General features: G+C 36.9%; 1 protein-coding gene across 7 annotated transcripts in view; it reads right to left on the bottom strand.

Moving 5' to 3' along the window:
- LOC107687112 (1-phosphatidylinositol 4,5-bisphosphate phosphodiesterase eta-2-like) overlaps window positions 1–25,110 on the bottom strand; it is a 137,246-nt gene that overhangs the window by 55,757 nt on the left and 56,379 nt on the right. Inside the window, exon 1 of one of the 7 annotated variants that reach the window (XM_016484313.1) lies at window positions 5,268–5,436. The exons of the other annotated variants lie outside the window; for them this stretch is intronic. Coding sequence (XP_016339799.1) covers window positions 5,268–5,310 — 43 coding nt within the window. The 5' untranslated portion in view covers window positions 5,311–5,436. Of the gene's footprint in view, window positions 1–5,267; window positions 5,437–25,110 lie in introns of those variants that run through there. 7 annotated transcript variants of the gene reach the window in all.

Below are 25,110 nucleotides of genomic sequence, written 5' to 3'. Positions count from 1 at the left end.
ATATTTTCATCAATTAATGAAAAAGTGTTAGGGAGGGACAATTTGGAAAGAGATCCAATCAGAACTAGTCTCTTGCGTGGTAGGAAGGTTAGATACGAACATTTGAATTGTAACATACTAATCTACCTGGCAGGACATAAGTTAGCATACACTTGCTGCATGTCTCAAAAACATTCAGAAAGGGGTCATATGATGTTGCTACGCATCTGTCCAACATCCCTTTTAGCAAAGTTTATTTTAAATTCCAGCAGGAGTTCCCGCAACTTAATCCCAGATCCAAGTTCTCACAGTTTCTTCGCTAGATTTTCCTGTCCCTCTTTCTGACGTGTATACAGGTCCTTGATATTAAACAGGGTGTCATTCAACATGTAAGGGACGTTCAACACAATGAACTTTTCCACGACATTCTAATTCATTGAGATGCACCTGTATATGCTTTGTTAAAAGTTGAACTCTCCTTCAATATGCATGTATTGAGCTTGTGTTCTGTCCTTTTCAAAAGCAAGCAGGCCTGTTTTGATTATCACTAATTGTATCTCAGATGAAAGTGATATCACATAGCTCTTCCGCTTACACACACTCACACACCCCTCACAGGAAACGCTCCTGCTGGATCACAAGCGTCAAAAGCGGCGCAGAGAGGGCAGCCTCCAGTGTGGAGAGAAAGGGAGTCTGAATGAGCAGATGGCGACACAGGGGAAAGGATACGGTGCCCTGCTGGTAAACTTTCCCCGGGCGAAGGCTTGGGTTGGGAGGGGGCTCAAATGTTCTGGCTTAGCTAATCCTGTGCCTATGGACGACACTGACTGCTCTTACTGAAATGAAGAACTAACCCTGTTATGTGTGCTCTGTGTTTACTGCTAACCCCTATTGCATTTATTCTGCTTATGAATAAAGACAGCTCTCTTTACATTGTTACAGCACTTGTCTTTTTGAGCAAAGCATAGAATCAACCGCTAAAGTATAAAGTATATGTTACTTTGGCACAGTGAGGGATGACCATGATTTTGCCAAGTGTCTGTATCCAAAAACTAACCTATAGCTTATCAAAACAAATTGGGCTGAAGAAATGTTACACTAACAGACTTCAGTCAGAGTAGCGCCATATTAAATTTTTGACAGAAATGAATGGGGGAGGATTAGAATTGTTGATATGCTCTTTCATTGGATGTAAATAAATAAATAAATGTACAACCATTCCCTGAGAGATTCAGGTTAAGTCCCATGACTCACTCTCACCCATTAAGCATCTCTGGGATTTGATGTGTAATCTATGAATGGTATCCTAGATAAATAAACGTACATGCATTATTTCCTAAAGAACTTGCACTTAGAAATTTGGCTAACTGTGATTTTCCGGCTCAGCTATTTCAAACACATCTCCGTAGGTAATTATATATGCAAGTGCTATGGCCTATTAACAAAAGCGGGTAAATATTAAACTATTAGATCTCAAGGAGCAATATCAAATGCATAAGCATGTCATCGCAATGCTCACTTACACATAGACGTTTGGACAATAAATTCAGACTTTTTGTGGCTTCTGATCTTACTGAATGTGTGCAGGCCTGTGTTTGTGAGAGTGTGAGTTTGGGTTGTCACATTAAACCAAGATGCCACGCTTTTCATGTCTACCTGTGACTACAGCTCACAGCACTAACACTATAAAAACATGTATATACACCAGCAGTCTTCAGCAGAGCAGCTTTGCAGCTTTGTCTCTGCAAGAGCAATCTTTTCTGCCATATTTTAGAAAAGGCGCAAATCAAATCTCACCATATCAGCAAAACACAAAAGGTTTTTAGTATTCATTATGTGCCAAAATGTCATACTGTCATTTCAACGTACAAGAAGGGGCTACATTTCTCTTTAAATGGTCTGTACAATTCCATGTACCTTAGTTTCAAAGACAAAAGAGAATACATCTACACATGAAGCTGAACAGAAGTTTGAGCAGAGGAATCACAGAGCCTTTCAAATGAAATAACAGGAACTCTGCATTTTAAAATAATGATTATAATAACAAAATTAACAATGATGGCAGCACAGGAGCTTAAAATACAATTGAAGAAGATGAACTATTTGACTGACTAGAATTTAGAAGGCCTCTGTTCTCCACTGTCAAATTTAATGACACCATTGCTCAGGTACAAAACAGCCCTTTCTTCCTCTTCCCTACCAGAGAGAGACATCATGTTAGGCAGGATATGCTGAATAGAGCTTGATCGCCTCAAAGCACAACAGAAGAGGCATTTCAGCGTGCAGTAATCAAGGAAAAAGCTCAAAGAACCATCGAAGAAAGTGTCAGAGTTCTCAAAAGTTGAGCAGTCTTTTGGTTAAGTGATGCTTCTCACCTCTAGCATCTTTTCAGCTGGGTATTTGCAGTCTGTAGATGCCTGAAGTGGTATTCAGATGCCAGTGCCTGACATCCTCTCCACTGAGGAATTTCTCTCAGAGACATTCTAATGAAATACTTGTGTGAGGTCTTCAAAAGCTGTATCTCAGGATAGGCAAACAAATAAATGGGAAGCAGTATGCTATGAGAGAGAGTTGTTTTCTAGACTGAATGTGCTGCTCTCGATCTAATTTAAACCCTGGTGTCACAATGGTGACCCTGGGATCTTAAAAATGTTGTAGGGGCTATCTTTAGTATTAATGTGCTGTATCAGTATAGACAAAAGGTGAAGGTTTTATTGAGATGTGGAGTTTTTTTTTTTTTGTATATATCTGTCACCAACTTCAATACAACTGTGCATACTTGAGGCAGCTGTTTATCACTCTAGACATGACTCAGTGTTTGTGATGTTTTTGTCTCTTTGTTATTACGACCAAAGCTTAACACACACAAACTTGTGCTTCTGTCTTCCATGGATGAACAGCAAGAGATTCAGGATTCAAACTGCACTATAAAAGGACGTTTCTGCTTAGACATGCAACCATAAGAAATGCATTATATTAAAACAGGCAAACTGTATGTCGTCAGTAGAAGTTCACTTCTGCTTTCTAGGCTAGATTACTTTTTCACCAATAGTGAACTGTGAAAAGCTACTCTAGACCATCTTTTCAAGGAAATAATTCAATAGTGCTTACCCAAGTTTCAAAAACAGCTCTCACACCAACCAAATGAACCAAGCACTGACACCAAACTGACTCGAGTGCACAACAAAAGCTCCAGTGTGGAAACACCATGACAGTCCTATAATCCCATGTGATCAATTACTTGAAAAAAGATGTCTACAGATTTGAAATGAAAACAGATAAACAGAATATTGCATGTGCCACCACAGTGAGATGTACTGTAAACTCTCTGTACTGCAAAATAACCAGTTTTACATGTTAAAGTTTTGTTTTATAGACCCTCCAAAGGAAAACACAACCGTGTTTGAAAAGCCGTCAGTGATGGAAGCATAATCGGAGAAGTCCATAAGCAGCTTCTGTTTTTCAGACGGGAGTCACGCCATGAACACAGTGTGCAGATGCAGCTGACAGGAGGCTCGCAAGGGCCACAGGTACATGCTAAGGAATCTTGAGAAAGCGTGACAGTCGGATATGAAGCAGTGGGTTTGCGTTGAAAAGATGAAGGGTGCTCAAAACTTCAGGATGTCAGAGCACTTCTATTTTGGATTGGTTTTGTGGAAGGCGATGATGCTTGCAGTATTCTTTAAGCTAGTGTTCATAGTGTGCACCATTAGAGCATCACAGGTAGGAAACCGAGAGACTGCAGTCGCAACAGTGCAGTAAAAACGAGAAAAATCCAATAGTATCAACACTCTGTTGTCAAGTCAAGTCAAGTCAAGTCACCTTTATTTATATAGCGCTTTTAACAATACAGATTGTGTCAAAGCAACTGAACAGCATTAATTAGGAAAATAGTGTCAATAATGCAAAATGACAATAGTAAACACAAATTTTTCAGTTAAAGACAGTTCATCATTGAATTCAGTGCAACCCAGAGTGATTTTATTCAGTTTGCCTCTTTCTTTCTGAGGTTTTCTAACATCGGTCTTGAACTAGTTTGTTCTTAAGGTCATTTAAAACAAGGCCTAATTATTACAGATTATAATAAAAAAATATGTTTGCACTTCACTGATTAATTCTGATTATTTTACAAGTTTGATTGCAATTGCTATTATGTTAACAATTCCAATTACGATGCCAATTACACTGATGCTTATAATTACTGTATTGTGTGTGATTGTTTTTAATTTTGATTACAATTATTTTTGCGGTTATGTTTTTCCTATGATGTCAACTATTACACTTATGATTTCTATTGCAATTACAATTGCTATTACAGTAACAATTCCGATTACATTTTTGGTTATGATTATGTTTATAATTTAAATTTAGATCATTATTATTATTATATTTGCAATTATGCTTTTGATTAGTACTGTAAATAATTACACTTATGCTTATAATTGCTATTATGTTTACTCTAATTATGTTTTCAATGAACAATCAAGACCTCACAGTGCCTTCTGAGATGTCATTATGACCATTGTTGCACACAGATGTGCGTCTGTGACGTACAGTAACTGCAAACTCAGCTTGTCTTGCTTTGTTAAACTTATCTCTGAAAAGCCCTGAATGAATCAGTTCTTTTATTTCTCCCAAACTGATTTTCGCTTGTTTGCGGATGCTTTTGGTTTTCATATTCCTATGGTGATCTAATTAAACTGATATCGCAGCATTCTTTTGCACAAAAGCAACACATCTCATCCCTCATCTCATGCTTTAACCAGTACAGTCATCAGATCTCTACCCAATATAAAACCACTTTCATTCAGTAAGTAACTTTGGGAGTTGGGAGAAAATGACATAATCTTAAACACTGGCGCTGTAAATAATGTTTCTGTCAGTTATCCTAGAAATGTGCTTTATGTGGTAAAATCTAACTGGTTTATTTCAAGTCAGAAATATTTAATATGCACGAATCAAGCTTCAATAATAAAAGCAGGTAAAAATAGCTCTTTAAGGCTGCACATGTTCACTTTTTACAGTGAATGTTTTTGCCAATTAAATAGTGCAAATAAAATCATACACACAGTGTTATAACATATTTACAGAGGCTTTATGGTGTGAAGCACAGGGACATTATGAGATAAAAATAGAGAAATTACACTGAAGACAAAAATCCTCTCATGGGAAAGAGAGAGGTGTACACAAGAACTCCTACTTAAAAACACCCACCATTCTTCCATTTCTCATTTGCCTTGTTTAATTGAAATAGCTATTTTTGTTCTCAGAAGAGTGTGAAAGCTTACCTTTCTCTGGACTAAGACTCCTAATATTGCTAAAATCCTCCATAATTCAAACTGAGAAGCCTCCATGTGCTAACAATACAGTAGGTGGCGAGATGTGTGCCGCTCTTCAGGAGAACAATCCCATGAGCTGCTCTTCCAGATGAGAATGGCTGAATACTCAGATTCTTGTGTCTCATCCTAAAGATGGGGAACCAAAGCACCTGCTCCTGTCTCTCTGCTCTGAGTCTTTGCTTTGCTTCTCCCTCCCTCCCTTTATCTCTCTCTGCCTCCTCCTCCCCCTCATCCAGCGCTCTTTCCCTCCACTCGCATCTGAGAGTACGAGAAGCGCCCGCTCAGAGAGCAGAGCCACGTGTGAAGACTGAAGAAAGGGAATTTTAGGACAATTCCATCATCCTCATATTGTTCTAAACCTTTTTTTTTCTTCTTGTTTTCTCTTCAAAACAGGGTTATTTTAACTAAAACTAAATTGAAAACCATTAAAAATGTACTTGAAATAAAATAAACATTAACTGAAATAAAATAAAATATGTATGTATAACATTTTGCTTTTTGAATTTCAGGAATCACCCTTAGCTCAAAGAAAGTAGGTCAGAAGAGACCAACAGAAAGGAACAGGCACGCCATACTGAACTGGACCATCTGTGCTTTGAAAACACCTCTTTGCATGGCTCTTAGTTAACGCAACTGACGACAAACACTTTCGACTAACAAAATTAATGTGTTACATTTCATTCCAAACCTGTAAGACCTTCGTTCATCTTCGGAACACAAATTAAGATTTTTTTTGATGAAATCCGAGAGCTCTCTGACCCTTCATAGACAACAAGGGTACTACCATGGTCAAGGCACAAAAACGTAGTAAGGACATCGTTAAAATAATCCATTTACATCAATGGTTCAACCATAATCTTACGAAGCTACAAGAATACTTTTTGTGTGCAAATAAAACAAAAAATAACAACTGTATTCAACAATTCTTCCCCTCCGCGCCACCCTATAGCGCCATTTTGAAGAGTAACACGATGCATGCGCGTGCTTTCCGCAGCACGTTTCCTCAATCCTTGCTGGGAGGGTCAGAGAGCTACTTGGGAACATTTCAGTTGTATTGCTGTCTATGCAGGGTCAAAAATATCTTAATTTGTGTCCCGAAGATGAACGAAGGTCTTACATGTTTGGACCGACATGAGGGTGAGTAATTGACCGTTCGCAAAGAGCTTGATTGACAGGCGATTTGAACTGATATTACGTGCCGCCGCTGCTATCCGCCATCTTGCCCGACAGCTACTGCAGGTCTCTATAGAAATCCATGTTGAAACGGGGTAAAAAAGATAGACTGAATTGAAACTTTTTCAATATAACTAAAAATGTGCGGAGGGTTAAGCTGGGCTGTTGTTGGCTGCCACAATAATGGCAATAAGCTAAGGAATTCCTTTAAAGTACTTGTTTTGCGTATCAGAAAACCTGTCATGTCCGGCGTTGTATGCATGGCTTGCAGCGTTTAAGTTAAAATACTGAGTGTGAAATAAAATAATATGCAAAAACGTGTGCTCTTATCATTCTGTGGACAAAATCCCGTGAACTTCGCCCTGATCGGGAGCTATATATGCACATGAGCGCTCATCTGTTTTCAATGCAGCTAACCTCGAGTCGCTTCATGTCATCTTCCCACTCATTAAACTATGACAGGTCCTTTCCTACAAAAAGACGGTCACTGCGACCCTCTAAAGTGATGAAACTATGGCGCCATGTGCCAGTCAATAGCCTATGTTAATGATAGGCATGCTAATAAGCAGCTAGTTAAGAACTGGTCCCTATTCTAAAGTGTTACGGGGTTTTCTAACTCAGTTTGCTCGGTATCTCACACGATACGTCGTTGCACTTGAAAGGTGAAGCGCTCCGATACGAATACTACGAATACAATACGAAACTACGGTTCGACAAAACAGCTCAAACCCATGTATGAAAAAGTTAAAATAGCATGGTTGCATCAGCGAATTAATTTTTATATAATTTTACATTCATTAACACTATCCGGTAGGTTTAGGGTTGGGTTTGGTGAAGGGGGAATGCCATTTGTATCCTTTTAGTGACACTCACCTGAAGCATACCTGAAGCAATGTAATAAACACGTATTGAACATGCATTTTAACGCCACTCACTGAACATTTCACTTCGAAATTGCTAAATGTGCAGTAAGGTACGTAATAATGGTGTTGCCACAAGCACATATTTTACAATATCTACAATGTGGCTGGTTGCACTTGAAACAACATTCACTAGAATTGCTTTTGGTTTACATGGATTTTAAAGCTAAATATTATAAGTGGTTAAAAATTATTGCTCAAACTTTGGATTAGCCATAACCATAACCACTGGCATGCAGCGGTCATGAACGGTACCTGAAGTTGTGTGTTGTGTTGAGAAGAGGTGTGAAATTACTTTTAAAGTGATTGGACTTTTTTGGCCAGCTAGCGCAAAGCCTTTTTTAGAGTTCAAAAACTACTGTCAGGATTTACTAAATGCACACAGTAAAAAATTAGAAATGAAAAGGCGTGGAATAACAGTTTTTTTTTTTTGCAGCTGACCTTATTGCATATGCATTTGTACAAGTTTCCTTTTCAAAATTATGGGAGGAGAGTATTTAAATGAATCACGCAACATGATTTACTAACGGATGTGAATTTACTGGTATTTGCGCCATTTGTAACACCTAAAAAATTATGTTTTAACCCATTTTTACCCGTGTTGTTAGCAGATTACATGCACATATTGTCCGCTCTGCTTGTTTGCGCTACGCTAATTTGCGCTGCTCTTGGTGGATTGCGTTGGTCTTTATGGAAGTGAGCAGATGGCTTCTGTGTTCTTTAATGTGTGCATTGTCAGCAAATCACCTGCATGACTTCCACCAGTGCGTTTATGGGATTGCGCTCTCATGCCAATTTGCTCTGTTTGGTAAATCAAAATGTCATAGAGTCTTGTGGTGGGCTTTTTAACCTTAGCAACTTTTAAACCTTAGCAAGAAAAATCTAGTTTCCTAAAATATTAAGATATCAAAAACTGTTCAAATGTTAAGTTCCCGTAATCCTCATCTCATTTCAGAGGCCATTTCTAAATCCTTTGAATCTGAATTGGGTATTACCTCCTCCATGCGGTTTGAATCTATCTATGATAGACATGAGTGTGTGCTAAAGTCGTCACTGTTGGATCCTATAGGTTCACAGCCTCTGGTACAGGAAGATAAGGCATGAAGAAAAGTGAAGAGAACAATGGTGTCTCTCACCAGGTCGATTTTTATCTTAAGCTTAGATTCCGTTTCTGTAGGAAGGGGGTCAATCCACTTCTTTTCCAGAACCACCAAAATGAGACACAGCCTGACACGTATTTTCCCCCAATGCAGAAAAGCTGGGCATTGTTTTTCAAAGGTGCTTTATCGTATAATGAGCAGTTAAAGTGCCTCTGGCTGGCTATGTTGTAATATTTATATGAGTTCCATGGAAGCTGATACAGCTGATAAACTACAGACGAAGACAAAATACGCTCAGTGTTCGGGATAAATAAAAATGATCCAATATAACCCAGTGCTTATCCCCAGGCACTGGGGTTAAATTAAACGGGTTCTTTAGATTCATATTCATCTCAATTCTTTTTGTATGCTTGTCATGCATATATACTGCACAACAAAGGAAACAAGATATGAAAAATGGAAAGATATGAACCTGTTTAGCAATTATGGATTTACTTTTCACTTCATTTGGATGTAGACTTGGAGGCTTAGCAGTTGGATAAACTCCACACGGTTCATGCTTTATTCTTTGTTTTGGACTGCAAGTCATAGAAAACAACTTTAATGTACTTAATTTACTGCATTTACTCACATAATAAATTTACTTATTTATTTAATATTAATTAATTAATTATTTTGTAAAAGTTATTTAATGTAATATTAACTCATGTGATTTTATGCACAGTATTTATTAATATTTTTATTATTTGATTTAATTTCATTTTTGACAGCAGCTTTAAAAAAAGAAAATATTTAAAAAAATAATAATATTTAAACATTTTAAACCATCATTAAAATGTAAATATTTTATACATACACACATGAATACACATTAACCCTACACTAACATCAAATTTGAAATGTAACGCAGGGAATTCTGGGAATGTCAATTTACAGTTATTCACTGTAAATTATACGGTATTTTTCACTTCCAAAATCGGTATACTACGGTAAAATTAATGTCCAATACATGTAATGTCCAATACAGTTTTTCACCGTATATAGTAAGGGAATTTACCGTTTACCATTTAACAGGTTTTTACTGTAGCATTTTTACAGTCTTTTACTTTTAAATTCATGGTCAGTTTTTTACAGTGTAGATGGCTGGCTGGATGGATGGATGGATGGATGGATGATCAGAGACAACGGTCACACACTGAAGGGCAAGGGTCTGGTCTTATGACTGCATCACATGTAAGAGAACGAGGCTTTGCCGGTCAGCGCTGCTCTGCCCGAGCACTTCCTTTGATGGACAAGAGATCAGAGAGAAAAGTCCTCTGGGGCTTGAATAGTTACGGCCACAGAGCTGGGATCAGCTAGCAGACCTGTGAAGATCTGCACTGACAGAATAAGGTAATATTCCTGTGAACAAAGACCGAAAACAAGAAAGAAGTGGAGGATCAAAAGGTAAAAATGGAAATATGGACAGAGAAAGTAGATCTGCACTGACAGAATAAGGTAATATTCCTGTGAGCAAAGACCGAAAACAAGAAAGACGTGGAGGATCAAAAGGTAAAAATGGAAATATGGACAGAGAAAGTGAAGAGATTTATGGACATGACACTAAATGCATCTCAAGTTTGAGCTATATGCATTAGTTAATTGAAGTTAACTGTTAACTTCATTTTTAGTTAGCAGAATCACTCTCATGCCGTTCCAAACCTGTATACATTTCTTTCTTCTGCAGAACACAAAAGAAGAATTTTTGATAATTTTGGTAACCAACATTTTTGGAATGTTCTTACCAAACAGTACTTTTACAGTGATTTTCTTCAGAAAATGTAATCTAGTTAAAATCTTGTTATTTTTGCAGTGCTGTTCGGAGCCATCTTTTCAGTGTAGCTTAACTAGTTTCTTATTCCAGCTTCACTGTCACCTTCACACTGCAGATGTGCAACTACTTTCTGTTGATGAGTATTCACAGCATTACAAAATTTGCACATCTGAGAGAGAGATTCACATATTGTGTCTCTTCAAAACATGAATAAATCAACAGCACAAACCACTGCACAGACTACATGGATGTCGAGGATATTGTTATCTCCAACATGATGTTAACATGTACTACCGAACTGTCATGGGTTGTGCTGATAACACTAGTAGTATTTGCTTGCATACAGCAGCCAGATTGTTCTCGCCACCATCATCAGTTTTGTCAAACCCCTGGGTCATACCTGCTTCACCGATATAAATGCTAATTGGCACTCAGGGGAAGACCTGGGCAATTACAAAACACACACAAACACACACATGGCACTGCCACGAGATAAGTTTTCTTTTCAAGAATAATAACAGTCTACTAACAAAAGAAAAGGTGAGGGGGGAAAATCGCAATGCACACTACTTTACTAGATGCATGTTTTTCTAATGTGCCTAAGTTTGGAAAAGAGCAGCATGAACATTCTTCTAAACATTTACTGTTGAGGAAAGATTCTGAGTCATATTGGTTTGGGCAACCTAGACTCTTTGGCAGTCCATGGCGTGACTCTGTCTGCATTTTACTGCACTTTTCAGATGACACATCCACATGAGGCAATAGCATTTTTTCTTCAATGCAGATGCGGTTTATTAAACAGCACAATGGCATGAAAATATGTGCCTATGGATACAAAATGGTTGCAAAATGATATTGCATTGCTTGTAACAAATTTCACTGCAGTGTCTGGAGCTAAAACAGTGTGTTTAGTTTTCTCCAAAATGTGATTGTGGCAATGGTTTATTACAGAGTTTGTTGTGTGTATCATGGTAGTTCAGAAATGAAATATCCAGCATGTGGCGCTGAAAGGTTAATGCTCGCATTTAAAACGAATGTACCACCAACACTAAACCCTAGCCTAAACCTAAAACTGATAATGTTAACAAAAGCAAACGTGAGATTAAAATGCATTTGCTGAAGCAACCAAGGCATTTTACCTTTCTTATATGAGGCTTTGAGCTCTTTTGTGGAGGGTCAAAACCTGCTTTCATTTTACCAGGTGAGTTACCGAGAAAACTCTGTCAGAATAGCAATACGGATTATGTGATGCAATCATTAAAATGTATTATAGTTCACAAATCTTGCACAATCGTAAAAGTCGTTTAAGGTCATAACACAGTATTGTGCAAGGAATGGCACAAAATAACGCTTTATTCATCGATAATCTGCCTCTTTAATCATAATTTGTGTGAAAAGGGATAAAAGTTGTTGGTGTTTCATTGCCTCTGTTCATTTCACCTGGAACTGCAGAGAAATGTGTGTAGGCATGTGTTTGCAGTTTTTGAGCAATGTAGGCAGAGGGATGTATTTACAGTGAACCTAGGTTGAGTTTGGATCAACATGGGAGTTTGCACTTGATTCCTTTCAGAGTCAAATACGCCACTGAGACTTACAACCTGACTTTCTCAGCCACACACTCATTAAAACGAGCAGTGTGACCTAGAAGCCGTCTCAATTCACCATTTCAAGAGATTGCGATCTTAACCCTGAATCTGAACATGAGACAATGGTCCTGGTCTCATTTTTCACAGAAACAACATGTGCACTCATTCTATTCCACATGGTGCACAAATGCAAGAAATGGAACGTGTTCTTGCTGCTTTAATTTAATCTGTGGTCTGTTTTCTCAGTGGAAACAAGGAAGGAGGCAATGAAATAAGCGGGAGCGTTAGTCTAAGTGCCCCAAGAATCTACGTCTTTAACTATTAAAGGCAACATGACATTTGAATCCTAATACACGTTCCCAATCTCATTATGAATGATTTATTGATGCACATTTTTCCAAGAAACAAGGCACATCTTTATAGCCTTTAATCAAAATTATCCACTGCTGGAGCTACTTTGTTTTTCGACTAATGTCTTATTTTTTAACTCATTGCATGGCTCCATTCTGTATGTAACACCCAATAGATCCAATCAATTTCTGATGTATAAAGCTCTGTCCTTATATCCTGTAAATAGATTGGGGGCTTTGCTGACTTGAGGGTGAGTGAATCCACCGGTCTTAATCGCTTTTAATATTTCCAGTCATTTATGAGTAATGCTATATACAGTGATGACAAGTGCAAATGCAAAGACTGGCTAGGTGAAGAGTGCAATAGTGCTTCAGGTTTGAATTAGGTCCCTTTGGCCTTCTTCTAGCATGAGTCCTTTGGGAGTTCACTGTAATTGCTCGCTCTCAGAGAGAACAGGCTAATTTAGGATGGTGCCACACACAGTGACTGTGTCAGGGTTATAGGGTTTGCACACATCCCTAGAGAGCGGCTCCAGTGAGTCTCAAAGTGATGTGATGCTGTTACGTTCAGCAGATAAGGCAGAGCTCAATGCTCAACACCACGGCTCATCAGATTGATTGTGTTCTGCTGAGCCGTTGTTTCATGCTCATTAGTTCTCTAATTCATGTAATCAATATTATGGATTACAAAGACATTTAAGTGTTTGCTTGCCTTGTTGAACTAATTTGGTGAGGTATGACAATAACTTGACAGTGGCTCTATCACAGTCCCTTTAAGGAGAGTCAGTTATTCGACCAGAGCTGTAGCTTGAATTCACAGAGTCCAGAACAAAACTGTAGTCTCAACCCTGCTGTAAGTAAACAAAAAAAATAAAAAATAAATAAATAAATGCCACTTTTTATGTATTTATTTATTTATTTACCCATTTTGATTCTAAGGGGCTAAAACAGTAGCTTGAATTCACAGAGTCCAGAACAAAACTGTAGTCTCAACCCTGCTGTAAGTAAACAAAAAAAATAAAAAATAAAAAAATAAATGCCACTTTTTATTTATTTATTTATTTATTTATTTATTTACCCATTTTGATTCTAAGGGTCTAAAACATCTACACAACCCTTAATAATATTCTTATTTGTTGTGTTTGTTTAAAGGATGACGTTTAATTAACATTTTGTCAACGTTTATCTCAGCTGAATATTGTGGTGGCCAGAAAGATGTATGGTCCCCCAAAAAAGCGGCTTGAACACCTTCAGTACCATGGAGAGCTCCATCAGAGGAAGAAACAAGGGCTGGGCCACCCAGTAAGAGGGTTCAGGACCAAGGATAGCTCCAACACAGGCGTTCACCTTTTCCCCTCTAACAGGGAGCCTCAGCTGCAGGCTGTTAGGGACAATCAACAAGCACCACATAAAAGGGAACAGAGAGGCCTCAGTAGTGGCTCAGCTGGGGAGACGAGCAGATGCTGAATCACCCTAATGCTGGGTTCAGACTACACAATATTTTTGTCGGTCACAATAGTCACTGTGTCAGATTACATGATTTTGACTCCTAAAATCTTGTCGTGTCGTGGAAAAGAAACATGTCAGACTACACGTTGCTTCCCGACCATTCATCGCGTGCCGTCTTTAACGACGTGTGTGATGTCATCGAGAAGGCAGAACTAGCGACTGACTTCTGAAAACAAGAGTGTAAACATTGCTTAAGCGCTTCCGCTATAGTTCGCCAGCATTTTTCTTTCTTTGTTCTGTCATGGTAGTCCCTCGATAGCACATCATACAGGCAGGAGTACTGTTGCCACAGCTCCACGAACCTTTCCTCCATCTCATAATTCCACCTAGCAGCACCATCATCTCTCTTTCATTTTGCCATGTTTGAAACATGTGTATGAAAGAGCTTCTGTGCTGCTATTGGTCAACGTCACCAATGTGACAGAACTCGTCGTGGACGACGGAAAAAAAATTAAACATGCTAGTCTTTCTGTCATGATGTTGTGAAGCATCGCAGACGCGGAATCGGTTGTCGTCCACTATGACACACTACACGAGCTGAAACGATGGAATCTTGCGTCCCGATGCCCATTGTCGTTTATGAATCCCCACGACACCCTACGTCAAGTAAATCATGGCAAAATCGGGCTAAAATCGTGTAGTCTGAACCGGGCATAAGCCCAGACACGGGACAAGTTCTTGAGGACGGAGGCTCAGTGGGGTCGTGAGTAGCCTGAACACCTTTTAACTAACCCGCCATCTCTTCTGTCTTCCCTTCAGAGAGATTGATCTGCTGCCCCAAGAAGAAACCACAGAAGGAAGAAAGGCTTTAGTTGCAGTTTTCCCCATCCCCTCTCCCTCACCTTATTGAGAAATAAAGTTCTGTTCCACCAAATATCTGCCTGGCGCATTATCTATGTGGACAACTTGAGCTAATTTCACCAAATCTTGTATTCAAGGGCTTACAATATATATACTAAAACTAAGTATAGTAAATTAACTATAGTAACTGTAGCTGCGCTGGTAGAGCATTGCTAGCCATGCCAAGGTCATTGATTTGGTTTTCCTGGAACTCGCATGATAAAATATACCCAGGTTGTAATTGCTTTAGAAGTGTCTGCAAAATCAATAAATGTAATTATCGTTTTTTAAAAAGTATAGCACCTTCAGAGATATTACAGTATTACACATTTCTACATCTACTCATTTATTGACCAAAGCCACATTTCAAATTGAATTAAAAGCAAGGTATTCACACATTTCCTAAAATATCTTGATCTCAAACATCAAATCACAGTCTCCGTATGACTTCAATTTAACCCTTAATCACAATTTTTCCCACTCTATGTGACTTTGATGGGGATTTTACTGGAGTTACTGCAGGATATCAATTAAATTTTTGAAGATAAGCGACATAAATATTTGTTCTGACAAAGATGTTAGTGATTATGTTTGTGAACTCAGTTATTTGTTTTGTTATTTTGGGGTCTAAACTATACAAATTATGAAACATTTGCACAAACTACATGGTAAGTTAATTTTAATATTTAATTTAATTTCGTAATTTAATTTCGAAAAAGAAATGAACATGGGATAGATGGATATTATTATAGCAACATAGTGCGATATGTTGGAACAGACAAGAAAGCTGCAGAAGTCCAGATAATATTAAAAACCTCAAGGGCAAATCACAAATCCCATAAACATCCACAAAATAAATATATAAATAAATGAGAATTTGATATGAATAATAAGGTCAATTATGTTATGCACCGTTTAGACTGCAAAAAAAAAAAAAAAAAAGAATCAATCAATCAATTGATGAATAAAATAAAATAAAATAAAATAATTGTGTTGTAGTTTAAAGAAAAAATGTAGACCAGACATTCGTAAATATGCTCTGGTCAAGTTCAGCATTATTAATTAGGACTGTTGCTTAGTAAGGCACTAACACTTATTTTTCAGGAGGTTGTCAACTAAAAGATACATTTTTATTTTCTTTAAATATCGTTTAATATGTTTATAATATGTAGTTTTCTGCAAATTTATCTAGCAAAGTGGAATTTTTAAAAGTAAGACAAAATTAATATTGTTGACTTAAAATTAATTTAATAAAATAAATCGTAAATAAAATGTGATTTCAACCTTTGGAAAAATGTTAATATTTTTTCCAATACATATATGTACATGCATAATAAGAATGCAATGCGGATATGCTGAATATCTGAAACTAGCCCTCCTATTCCTATTCTTCTATAGTGTAATGCAGTTCTAAACACAACACTGTAGTAAATCAGCTCAAAAGGGAAATATTTATGACTAATTATAACTGGTTATGATTAATAATAAATATTTAGATTAAATCTTAGAATTAACTGTTAATTATTTGATCTGTCCGTCCACCGAGCAGACAATATAATCATTTATCAATTCAAGGAAAGATTATTTTCCTGGCCAAGGAAAGTAGCTTTCCTTCTTTATGCAGTGCTAGCAGTAATTTAGCATGTAGCAAGGAATCAAACATTCAGTGACTTCGAATTGTGAGCAACGCACAGAGACAGCCAGTTGTGAATATAAGGGATTTAATAAATGAAACTATATCTATGTTAAAATTTCCAAAGGGTGCCGCGACTAAAAAAAGGTTGGGAAACACTGCGGTAGACAACGGTTCTTGATGAGTTCTCTTAGAAGTGAGCTGGAAGTTTTCTTTGTCTTCTTCTGAAGATAGGAAAGTCCACAGCGGATCGAAGTTACTTGAAGATAAAAACTGCCGGAAAATCAAACTCCAGAGGACAGTCTTGAGAAGTCTTAGTGTCATCTCAAAAGAAGAGGTTTTCTGAGCAAAGATCATTTCGCGCTAATGACTTTTGAGGGTTTTCTATTCAGACCCACCTTTGGGTGGAATAGCCAATACCAGGCGCGAATTTTTGAGCGGGAGAAGTTTCCTTTGTCTCCCTTTATGGCCCATTTGCATGCTTATGGGTCGATCTGGAATTGGTGCAGTTTTAACCCAAAATATAGTACAAATCGTATGATGCATTTCACAATCACATACTGTACATCATTGTTTGAGGAATAAAGAGCAGGTAATATTAATACCAAGAAAGAAACATTTAGAATATATTAAACCAGAGATACATTCATACACCTGAATATCAGCATTTAGGGCTTAACTAATACAAATAACGAGTGGTAACTCAGCTAATCTAATAGGGAAACGTACAAACAACACATGCATATACCAGATACATTTGTAACTGATTGATTATTGTCTAAATAAAGAAAAGGTCTTTATGTGTGTGTGTGTTATGTGAGCCTGTTGTAGTTTGCTGGTCAGCCAGGCCCATCGGATGCCTGGCACCGTGGGAGGGTCATTTACTTGTCTTTGGAAACTGTTTGAAGTCAGTTGGGGAGATGATAGTGGTAGACTGCTTAGCATCTCCTTGATAGTGGGGATAATTATTTGGCAATTTAGCACCTATATAAATGCATGATCTGTGGCCAGGACTGTAATTTATATGCAAATGTCAAAGGCTAAAAGGGGTCTCTTAAGCCATAAACCCCAAAGACCATCCATGATTTTACGCAGACGCTACAATACACAGGATGTTTAAGGAACCCAGCTGTGTTCTGTTCAGCCATTATTCAGTATCACACTGTGTGTATGAGCATATAAATGCCGCCGGAGTAATAAAACAGCACAGAAAATGTCCAGCAATCATACAGAGTCATTACAGCCTTATTATATTCAACAAACACTGAAATTAAGCAATAAAAGAATGTTATTTTTATGAATCAGCTGTAAGTTACTGTGTTATTTCACCCTGCCTCTAATGCCCTTTTCAGCAGTGACATTTCTGTAAGGAATTTCATTTACAGTAGTTGTGTCATGCATTTGGTGATTTAATGTCTTTAATCACATTTTTATAAAACATGTTATGCATTCAGTTTTGTGTATAAGAGAAAGATTTATTTATCCAGGTGACTTTCTGCACATTTGTATTGTATTTTATATTTTATGTACTCCATATGTTGTTGTAAATATGTTGGCATATGTGCACAGAAGCCGAACATTACATAAGAGTGAGAGTGAGTCTCATGGGTGTTCATGCATACCAAAGCACAATGTCAGCCCTCATATATATATATATATATATATATATATATATATTAGTGCTGTCAAAAGATTCATTGCGATTAATTGAATTGTCTCTGAGTTTGGTTATAGCACATGATTAAGAACAAAAAAAACGTTTGTATAGCACATGATTAAGATTTTTTTAATAAGGCCCATCGGATGCCTGGCACCGTGGGAGGGTCATTTACTTGTCTTTGGAAACTGTTTGAAGTCAGTTGGGGAGATGATAGTGGTAGACTGCTTAGCATCTCCTTGATAGTGGGGAGAATTATTTGGCAATTTAGCACCTATATAAATGCATGATCTGTGGTCAGGACTGTAATTGGACACAAATGTCAAAGGCTAAAAGGGGTCTCTTAAGCCATAAACCCCAAAGACCATCCATGATTTTACGCAGACGCTACAATACACAGGATGTTTAAGGAACCCAGCTGTGTTCTGTTCAGCCATTATTCAGTATCACACTGTGTGTATGAGCATATAAATGCCGCCGGAGTAATAAAACAGCACAGAAAATGTCCAGCAATCATACAGAGTCATTACAGCCTTATTATATTCAACAAACACTGAAATTAAGCAATAAAAGAATGTTATTTTTATGAATCAGCTGTAAGTTACTGTGTTATTTCACCCTGCCTCTAATGCCCTTTTCAGCAGTGACATTTCTGTAAGGAATTTCATTTACAGTAGTTGTGTCATGCATTTGGTGATTTAATGTCTTTAATCACATTTTTATAAAAAATGTTATGCATTCAGTTTTGTGTATAAGAGAAAGATTTATTTATCCAGGTGACTTTCTGCACATTTGTATTGTATTTTATATTTTATGTACTCACAATACACAGGATGTTTAAGGAACCCAGCTGTGTTCTGTTCAGCCATTATTCAGTATCACACTGTGTGTATGAGCATATAAATGCCGCCGGAGTAATAAAACAGCACAGAAAATGTCCAGCAATCATACAGAGTCATTACAGCCTTATTATATTCAACAAACACTGAAATTAAGCAATAAAAGAATGTTATTTTTATGAATCAGCTGTAAGTTACTGTGTTATTTCACCCTGCCTCTAATGCCCTTTTCAGCAGTGACATTTCTGTAAGGAATTTCATTTACAGTAGTTGTGTCATGCATTTGGTGATTTAATGTCTTTAATCACATTTTTATAAAACATGTTATGCATTCAGTTTTGTGTATAAGAGAAAGATTTATTTATCCAGGTGACTTTCTGCACATTTGTATTTTATTTTATATTTTATGTACTCCATATGTTGTTGTAAATATGTTGGCATATGTGCACAGAAGCCGAACATTACATAAGAGTGAGAGTGAGTCTCATGGGTGTTCATGCATACCAAAGCACAAAACGCTGCTTTGCCAAGATGTACATTTGCATTGTACAAAGTTGGCAAGTTGGCAGCTCGAACTTTCTACTCAATATACTGTAAACACTGCAGAAATACAATTAAACTTATATGCAAATGATATGACTGATACAGTATAGTGAGTAATGCTTCAAAAATAAATGTACTGTTGCTTTGAAAAAACAATTATAATAAATTTGCCATTTGAAATTTTCTTTTAAAATTAGCATTTTTCTCAGCCCCCTATGTTTATGTTTGGTTATTTCACTTTAATGGCAAGAAATAGGTTATTTTCTAATTTGCCATTAAAGTGAAATAACCGAACATAATTCTGAACTTAATAATTCATAAAATTACTGAACCTACACATAGGAGCCTGATAAAACTGCTCATTTTAGAAGAAAATTTCAAACAGCACTTAGAGGCTTTTGCATCTGAACTCTTCATACATGCATATGCACATATATAAATGTGCATGTGCGCATATATATATATATATATATATTAGGGCTGTCAGTTTGACGCGTTAACTTAATTAGTTATGAAAAAATAACGCGATTAAAATATTTTAACGCAGTTAACGCACTGGCCCCGCCCCCAAACCTGTATGTCATCTTACATTTAATACAGTTGACTGTTGACAAATATGATGTAGGGCAACAACTCCATAAATGCAGATATGCCCTAAAATTCAAGATATTGGGGCAAAAATATTTGTCTCATATTTATATCGTATGATAAGTGATATCACACGAGCAGCAAGTGCAATATCACAGGAGTGCTGTTTTTGTCACGAAGAACACGAGTGCAAATGTGATTTTATTCAGTAAATAAGAAGTTAATATTGTGCAAAATTTAAACACAATATTGTGCATTTTGTTCATTTTTTCCAATGAAAATATTACCTATAAAGCCACAGCAGAACTGTTGTGCGTGTCTCCGAGCCACACAGCGATGTTTAGTTTCTGAATGAATCCATGTTTTGAATGAATTGTGTGAATCAATGATTCAGTAGCCCATTCATAAAGAGAGCCATTTACTGAATTCCTGAATGAATCAGCCGGTTAAACGAATCGACTCATAAATACATTTACCGCCACCTGCTGGTAGTTGTAGTTTCTTCTTTAGAGTATCATTTAATTTATTAAAAATAAATCAATCAATCAATCAATCAATTCTGTCACCATTTACTCATTTACTTTCAAACCTGAATGACTTACTTTCTTTTGCACAACATAAAAGAAGGTATTTTGAATACTGTTGGTAACTAAGCTGTTTTGGTCACTAGTGACTTTCACTGCATGAACAAAAAATACTGAGATGTTTCTCGAATTATCTTCTATGTTCCATACTTTATATAATAGCTTTAAATTATCTTTTGGGGGTATTTTCACAGCAAAATTTAGTTTGCGATTAATTAAATGTATTAATCGCAGCACCCTGTAATTAATTAGATTAAAAATTTGAATCGACTGACAGCCCTAATATTAATACGTTTTTCAGTAAAGATTGATCAAAAGTGACAGTAAAGGCATTTATAATGTTACAAAATATTTCAGTTTTGAATAAATGCTGCTCTATTCATCAAAGATCCCTGAAAAAAAATATAAGCAGCACAACCATTTTAAACATTGATAATGATTAGAAATGTTCCTTGAAGCAAATCAGCACATTAGAATGATTTCTGAAGGAGCATGCCAAAAATGCAGCTTTGCCATCAAAGGAATAAATTCCTTTTTAAAATAAATAATAAATCAAAGAAATGCAGCCTTGGTGAAAATAAGGTCAAAAGCAATTAAAAGAGTTACTGACCAAGAACTTGTGAACGGTAGTATAATTAATTGCTCCAATGTGAAACTACTTTCCTCATCACAACTACTGTTCTACATCACATTTTTTTCAACCTTCACACTTCCACTTCTGTGATAAAGAGATCACTTTTCACTATCGATTCGATTCCAGATGAATAAAGTCCCACTCTACCTTTTTCTCTCTGTGAATATCCTGTTCCACTCTGAAATTTGCCACATTAGTAAAATGGTTCGCAAACAATTTTTCATGTTCAGTTAGTGTGTTCTTATTGGCTTTTTGTGACTCATTGCAGGACAAATACAATTACTTCAACAATGCTGTACAATAGAAACATTCATTTTTATGTTTTTGTTCATTTGTGTGTGCGTGTTTAGGCTGATTTTGCAGTGGAGGCCTTGGCGAAGGCCACATATGAGCGTCTTTTCCGCTGGCTGGTGCACCGGATCAACAGAGCCTTGGACCGCAGACAGCGTCAGGGGGCCTCGTTCATCGGGATCCTGGACATCGCTGGATTTGAGATCTTCCAGGTGAGTGAGTTCTGAGAGTCTTAATGATTGTTTATTACTCAGCTGATAAATATTAATCTCTCTTTGTCTCTCTCTCTCTCTCAACAGCTGAACTCATTCGAGCAGTTATGTATCAACTACACTAACGAGAAACTACAGCAGCTGTTCAATCACACCATGTTTGTACTGGAGCAAGAGGAGTACCAGCGAGAGGGCATAGAGTGGAGCTTCATCGACTTCGGTCTGGATCTTCAGCCCTGTATCGACCTCATTGAGAGACCGGTCAGTGTGTGCGTTTGTGTGTAGATCTACATGATTCACATCATATAGAACCACCTGATTTGACATGCAGTGTCTTTATAGTGTTTCTGACTGGCTTGCTCCACAGGCTCATCCTCCTGGCATCCTGGCATTGTTGGATGAGGAGTGTTGGTTTCCGAGGGCAACTGATCGCTCATTTGTGGACAAGCTGTCAGCTGAGCAGGGTTCACACTCGAAGTTCATGCGGCCGCGGCAGCTTAAAGAAGAGGCCGACTTCTCCATTATACACTATGCTGGCAAGGTCAGATTTTATTTTTTTTACCACGGTGTATTCTCCATTTCTTGGTTTTCTAGTCAACATGAAGTCATAATACTTTCTTACTCTGCCAGGTGGACTATAAGGCAGATGAGTGGCTGATAAAGAACATGGATCCATTGAATGATAATGTTGCATCTCTCCTGCATCACTCATCTGATCCCTTCATCTCTGAGCTGTGGAGGGAGGGTGAGTAAAATAAAATAAAATAATTACTAAGGATAAATAAATAAATATTTTAAAAAGTATTTAAATGAATAAAAAATAGATATTATTATTATTATTATTAACATCAACAACACCACCAACAACAATAAATGAATTGCTTCATACAATTACAAACTGGTACAAACAATACAAACCTTAAAGCGGCTTAATTACAGCCTTAAAGTTTTCAGTTCAATCAAAGGGATGATATGTAATTGTGTTATTAATAAATGTTTGATAATGCAGTATTAATAATTAATTTTTCATTCTATTACTAATATTTAATATTGTAATCTACAATAGACTAACGCTTTTCTGTTCTGTTCTCTTCTCTTCTCTTCTCTTCTCTTCTCTTCTCTTCTCTTCTCTTCTCTTCTCTTCTCTTCTCTTCTCTTCTCTTCTCTTCTCTTCTCTTCTCTTCTCTTCTCTTCTCTTCTCTTCTCTTCTCTTCTCTTCTCTTCTCTTCTCTTCTCTTCTCTTCTCTTCTCTTCTCTTCTCTTCTCTTCTCTTCTCTTCTCTTCTCTTCTCTTCTCTTCTCTTCTCTTCTCTTCTCTTCTCTTCTCTTCTCTTCTCTGGCTTCTCTCAGATATTCAAACTCTTCCTCGCGTGTACTTTTTTGACTCTTATGCCACACTGCAAACCAATGGCACTGACAGCAGTAGGTTTTTCTGCTCTTCCTTTTTTAATCTCTCCATCAGTCCATCTAACTGTTGATTAACATTTCACTCTTTCTTTCATCTCTCTTTCATAGCATCAGATTGTGATGTGATGTGTGGGTTGCTGTTTTGCACTGTAGTTTAGTAGAATGTGTAGTTTGTTTTTCATGGGTTGCTATAGAGCTTGTTCTAGTTAGTTTAGTTGAGTTTAACTAATGTTAATGTTAAATGGTTGTAATCTGCTTGTCTCTAGTTTATTCTTCATAAAGCATCTTTCTTAATGTTCTTTAAATGTAGAAAGATTATTTTTTCTGTTTGGAAAATGTTAACTATACAATATACAAAAGTGTTTTTTCTTAATCATGTGCTATAACCAAACTCAGAGACAGATTAGACACAGAACAGTTAATATATTTAAAAAAATCTTAATCATGTGCTATACAAAAGTGTTTTTTCTTAATCATGTGCTATAACCAAACTCAGAGACAGATTAGACATTAAAGTCAGAACAGTTTTATCATCTATAAGTTGAATATCTATATTGGTTTCTCATCTGTCCAGTATACTATTATGCAATTAGCTGTTCACCATTTGTGAAAGTGAAATTTTTAACAGGTTCAAGTTTCTTTTTTATCATACAGGCAGTTGAATGGATGAATAATTGTATTAATAATTAATATAATAAAAAATAAAAAAATTAATTACCAAATCCCATTCGCAAGCTGTATTATGGTGTTAAAAGGGCTCATTTTATTGGTGTTAAAGGTGTCTGCTGTGTGGAATACATCAACAGCTCATTATCAGCTCTTTTTTAACACATTGTCTTTCCTCAGCATGACAAGCAGGTTGTATCTCGAGCAAATCCTCACGCTAGAGTCTATTTTAAAGCAGCATTTCTCCAGGGAGAAGGATCCTTGTTTGCCCGCAGCCCATTAAGATAGCAGTGGATGACCTGAAGTACTGTGTGTTTCATTTTACATCAAAAAACATGCAGTCTGTCTAGTGCATTGTACTGTATGTGCACATGTTTCAAATGGCAAGGTTTTCTGTCAGTGACCAGACCATGAGACCAAGAAACCTTCAGTTTTATGGGAAAATTACAATAAAATTACAGCCCAAAGGAATAGTATTTTTATAAATCAATAAGCCAAAGTATGATTTAAGGGTGACTGAAGAAAATGAAGCTGAGTGCCTAGAAACCTTCAAATGTAAAATCACTGTACAGCCACAAGTGGCCAATTGGTTTTATAAAACAGCAGTAATGGCCTAAAATGTTCTTAATGCAGCGTCACATGCTACATGCAGCATCCACACAATGTATTGATTTGAACCTTCGGGAGTGTATTTACTTTCCCAGCCACCAAACACAGGCTGCTGCAGATGTGTCTCTAGATAAATAAATGCTGTAGGTAATAGGATAGAGGCTCGCTAGCTGCTTCTTAATTACATTCCTTCAGTTCTGAGCTCGATCTGTACTATCCGTGTTCAATAAGTATGATTCTGAAATGGATCAAAGTAACACTGCAAGAATTCCTTCAAGACAACAATCGCGCAGTGATTTATGGATTTGATTTCTTTTTCAATAGTGTTCTGGGAACATTGGCTTATTTTGAACTGGGAACATTGATATTATGCCGTAAAATCACCATAAGGCATTGAAGTATTTGTTTTTCATATTTATGGTCACATGAGTATACAGAGACAAATATACACTCTCAGCATCTTCCATTTTCTCCAGTTCAAGTCTAAAAGTAAATTTAAACGCATATTAAGCTGAGAAAAATCATTCAAGCTGCTAATTCAGAAATGGGACATGATGGGACATGCTGATGTGACTAGCATTCAGCAGAACTGGACTGTGATAAAGATCCACGACTGGCACAAAATCAAGGAATAATGAATGATGAATGCTTATTCATTCAGTTTTACAACAACACATACACACGTTTATGTAGCTAAATGGGGACATACAATATTGTTTTCAAATCATTTATAGTAGAATATAACCCAAACCCTAACCCTCAAAGAAAAGTAAGGTTTCTATGCCTCAATATGCTTATTAAAAAACAAAAATAAAGCCCCAGACATTGATATTATGTAA

The sequence above is a fragment of the Sinocyclocheilus anshuiensis genome, unplaced genomic scaffold (genome assembly GCF_001515605.1).
Source record: "Sinocyclocheilus anshuiensis isolate Anshui unplaced genomic scaffold, SAMN03320099.WGS_v1.1 scaffold1203, whole genome shotgun sequence".
NCBI lineage: Eukaryota > Metazoa > Chordata > Actinopteri > Cypriniformes > Cyprinidae > Sinocyclocheilus > Sinocyclocheilus anshuiensis.
Note: the sequence above shows the minus strand (reverse complement) of the source record. Positions and strands in the feature narration are given on the sequence as shown.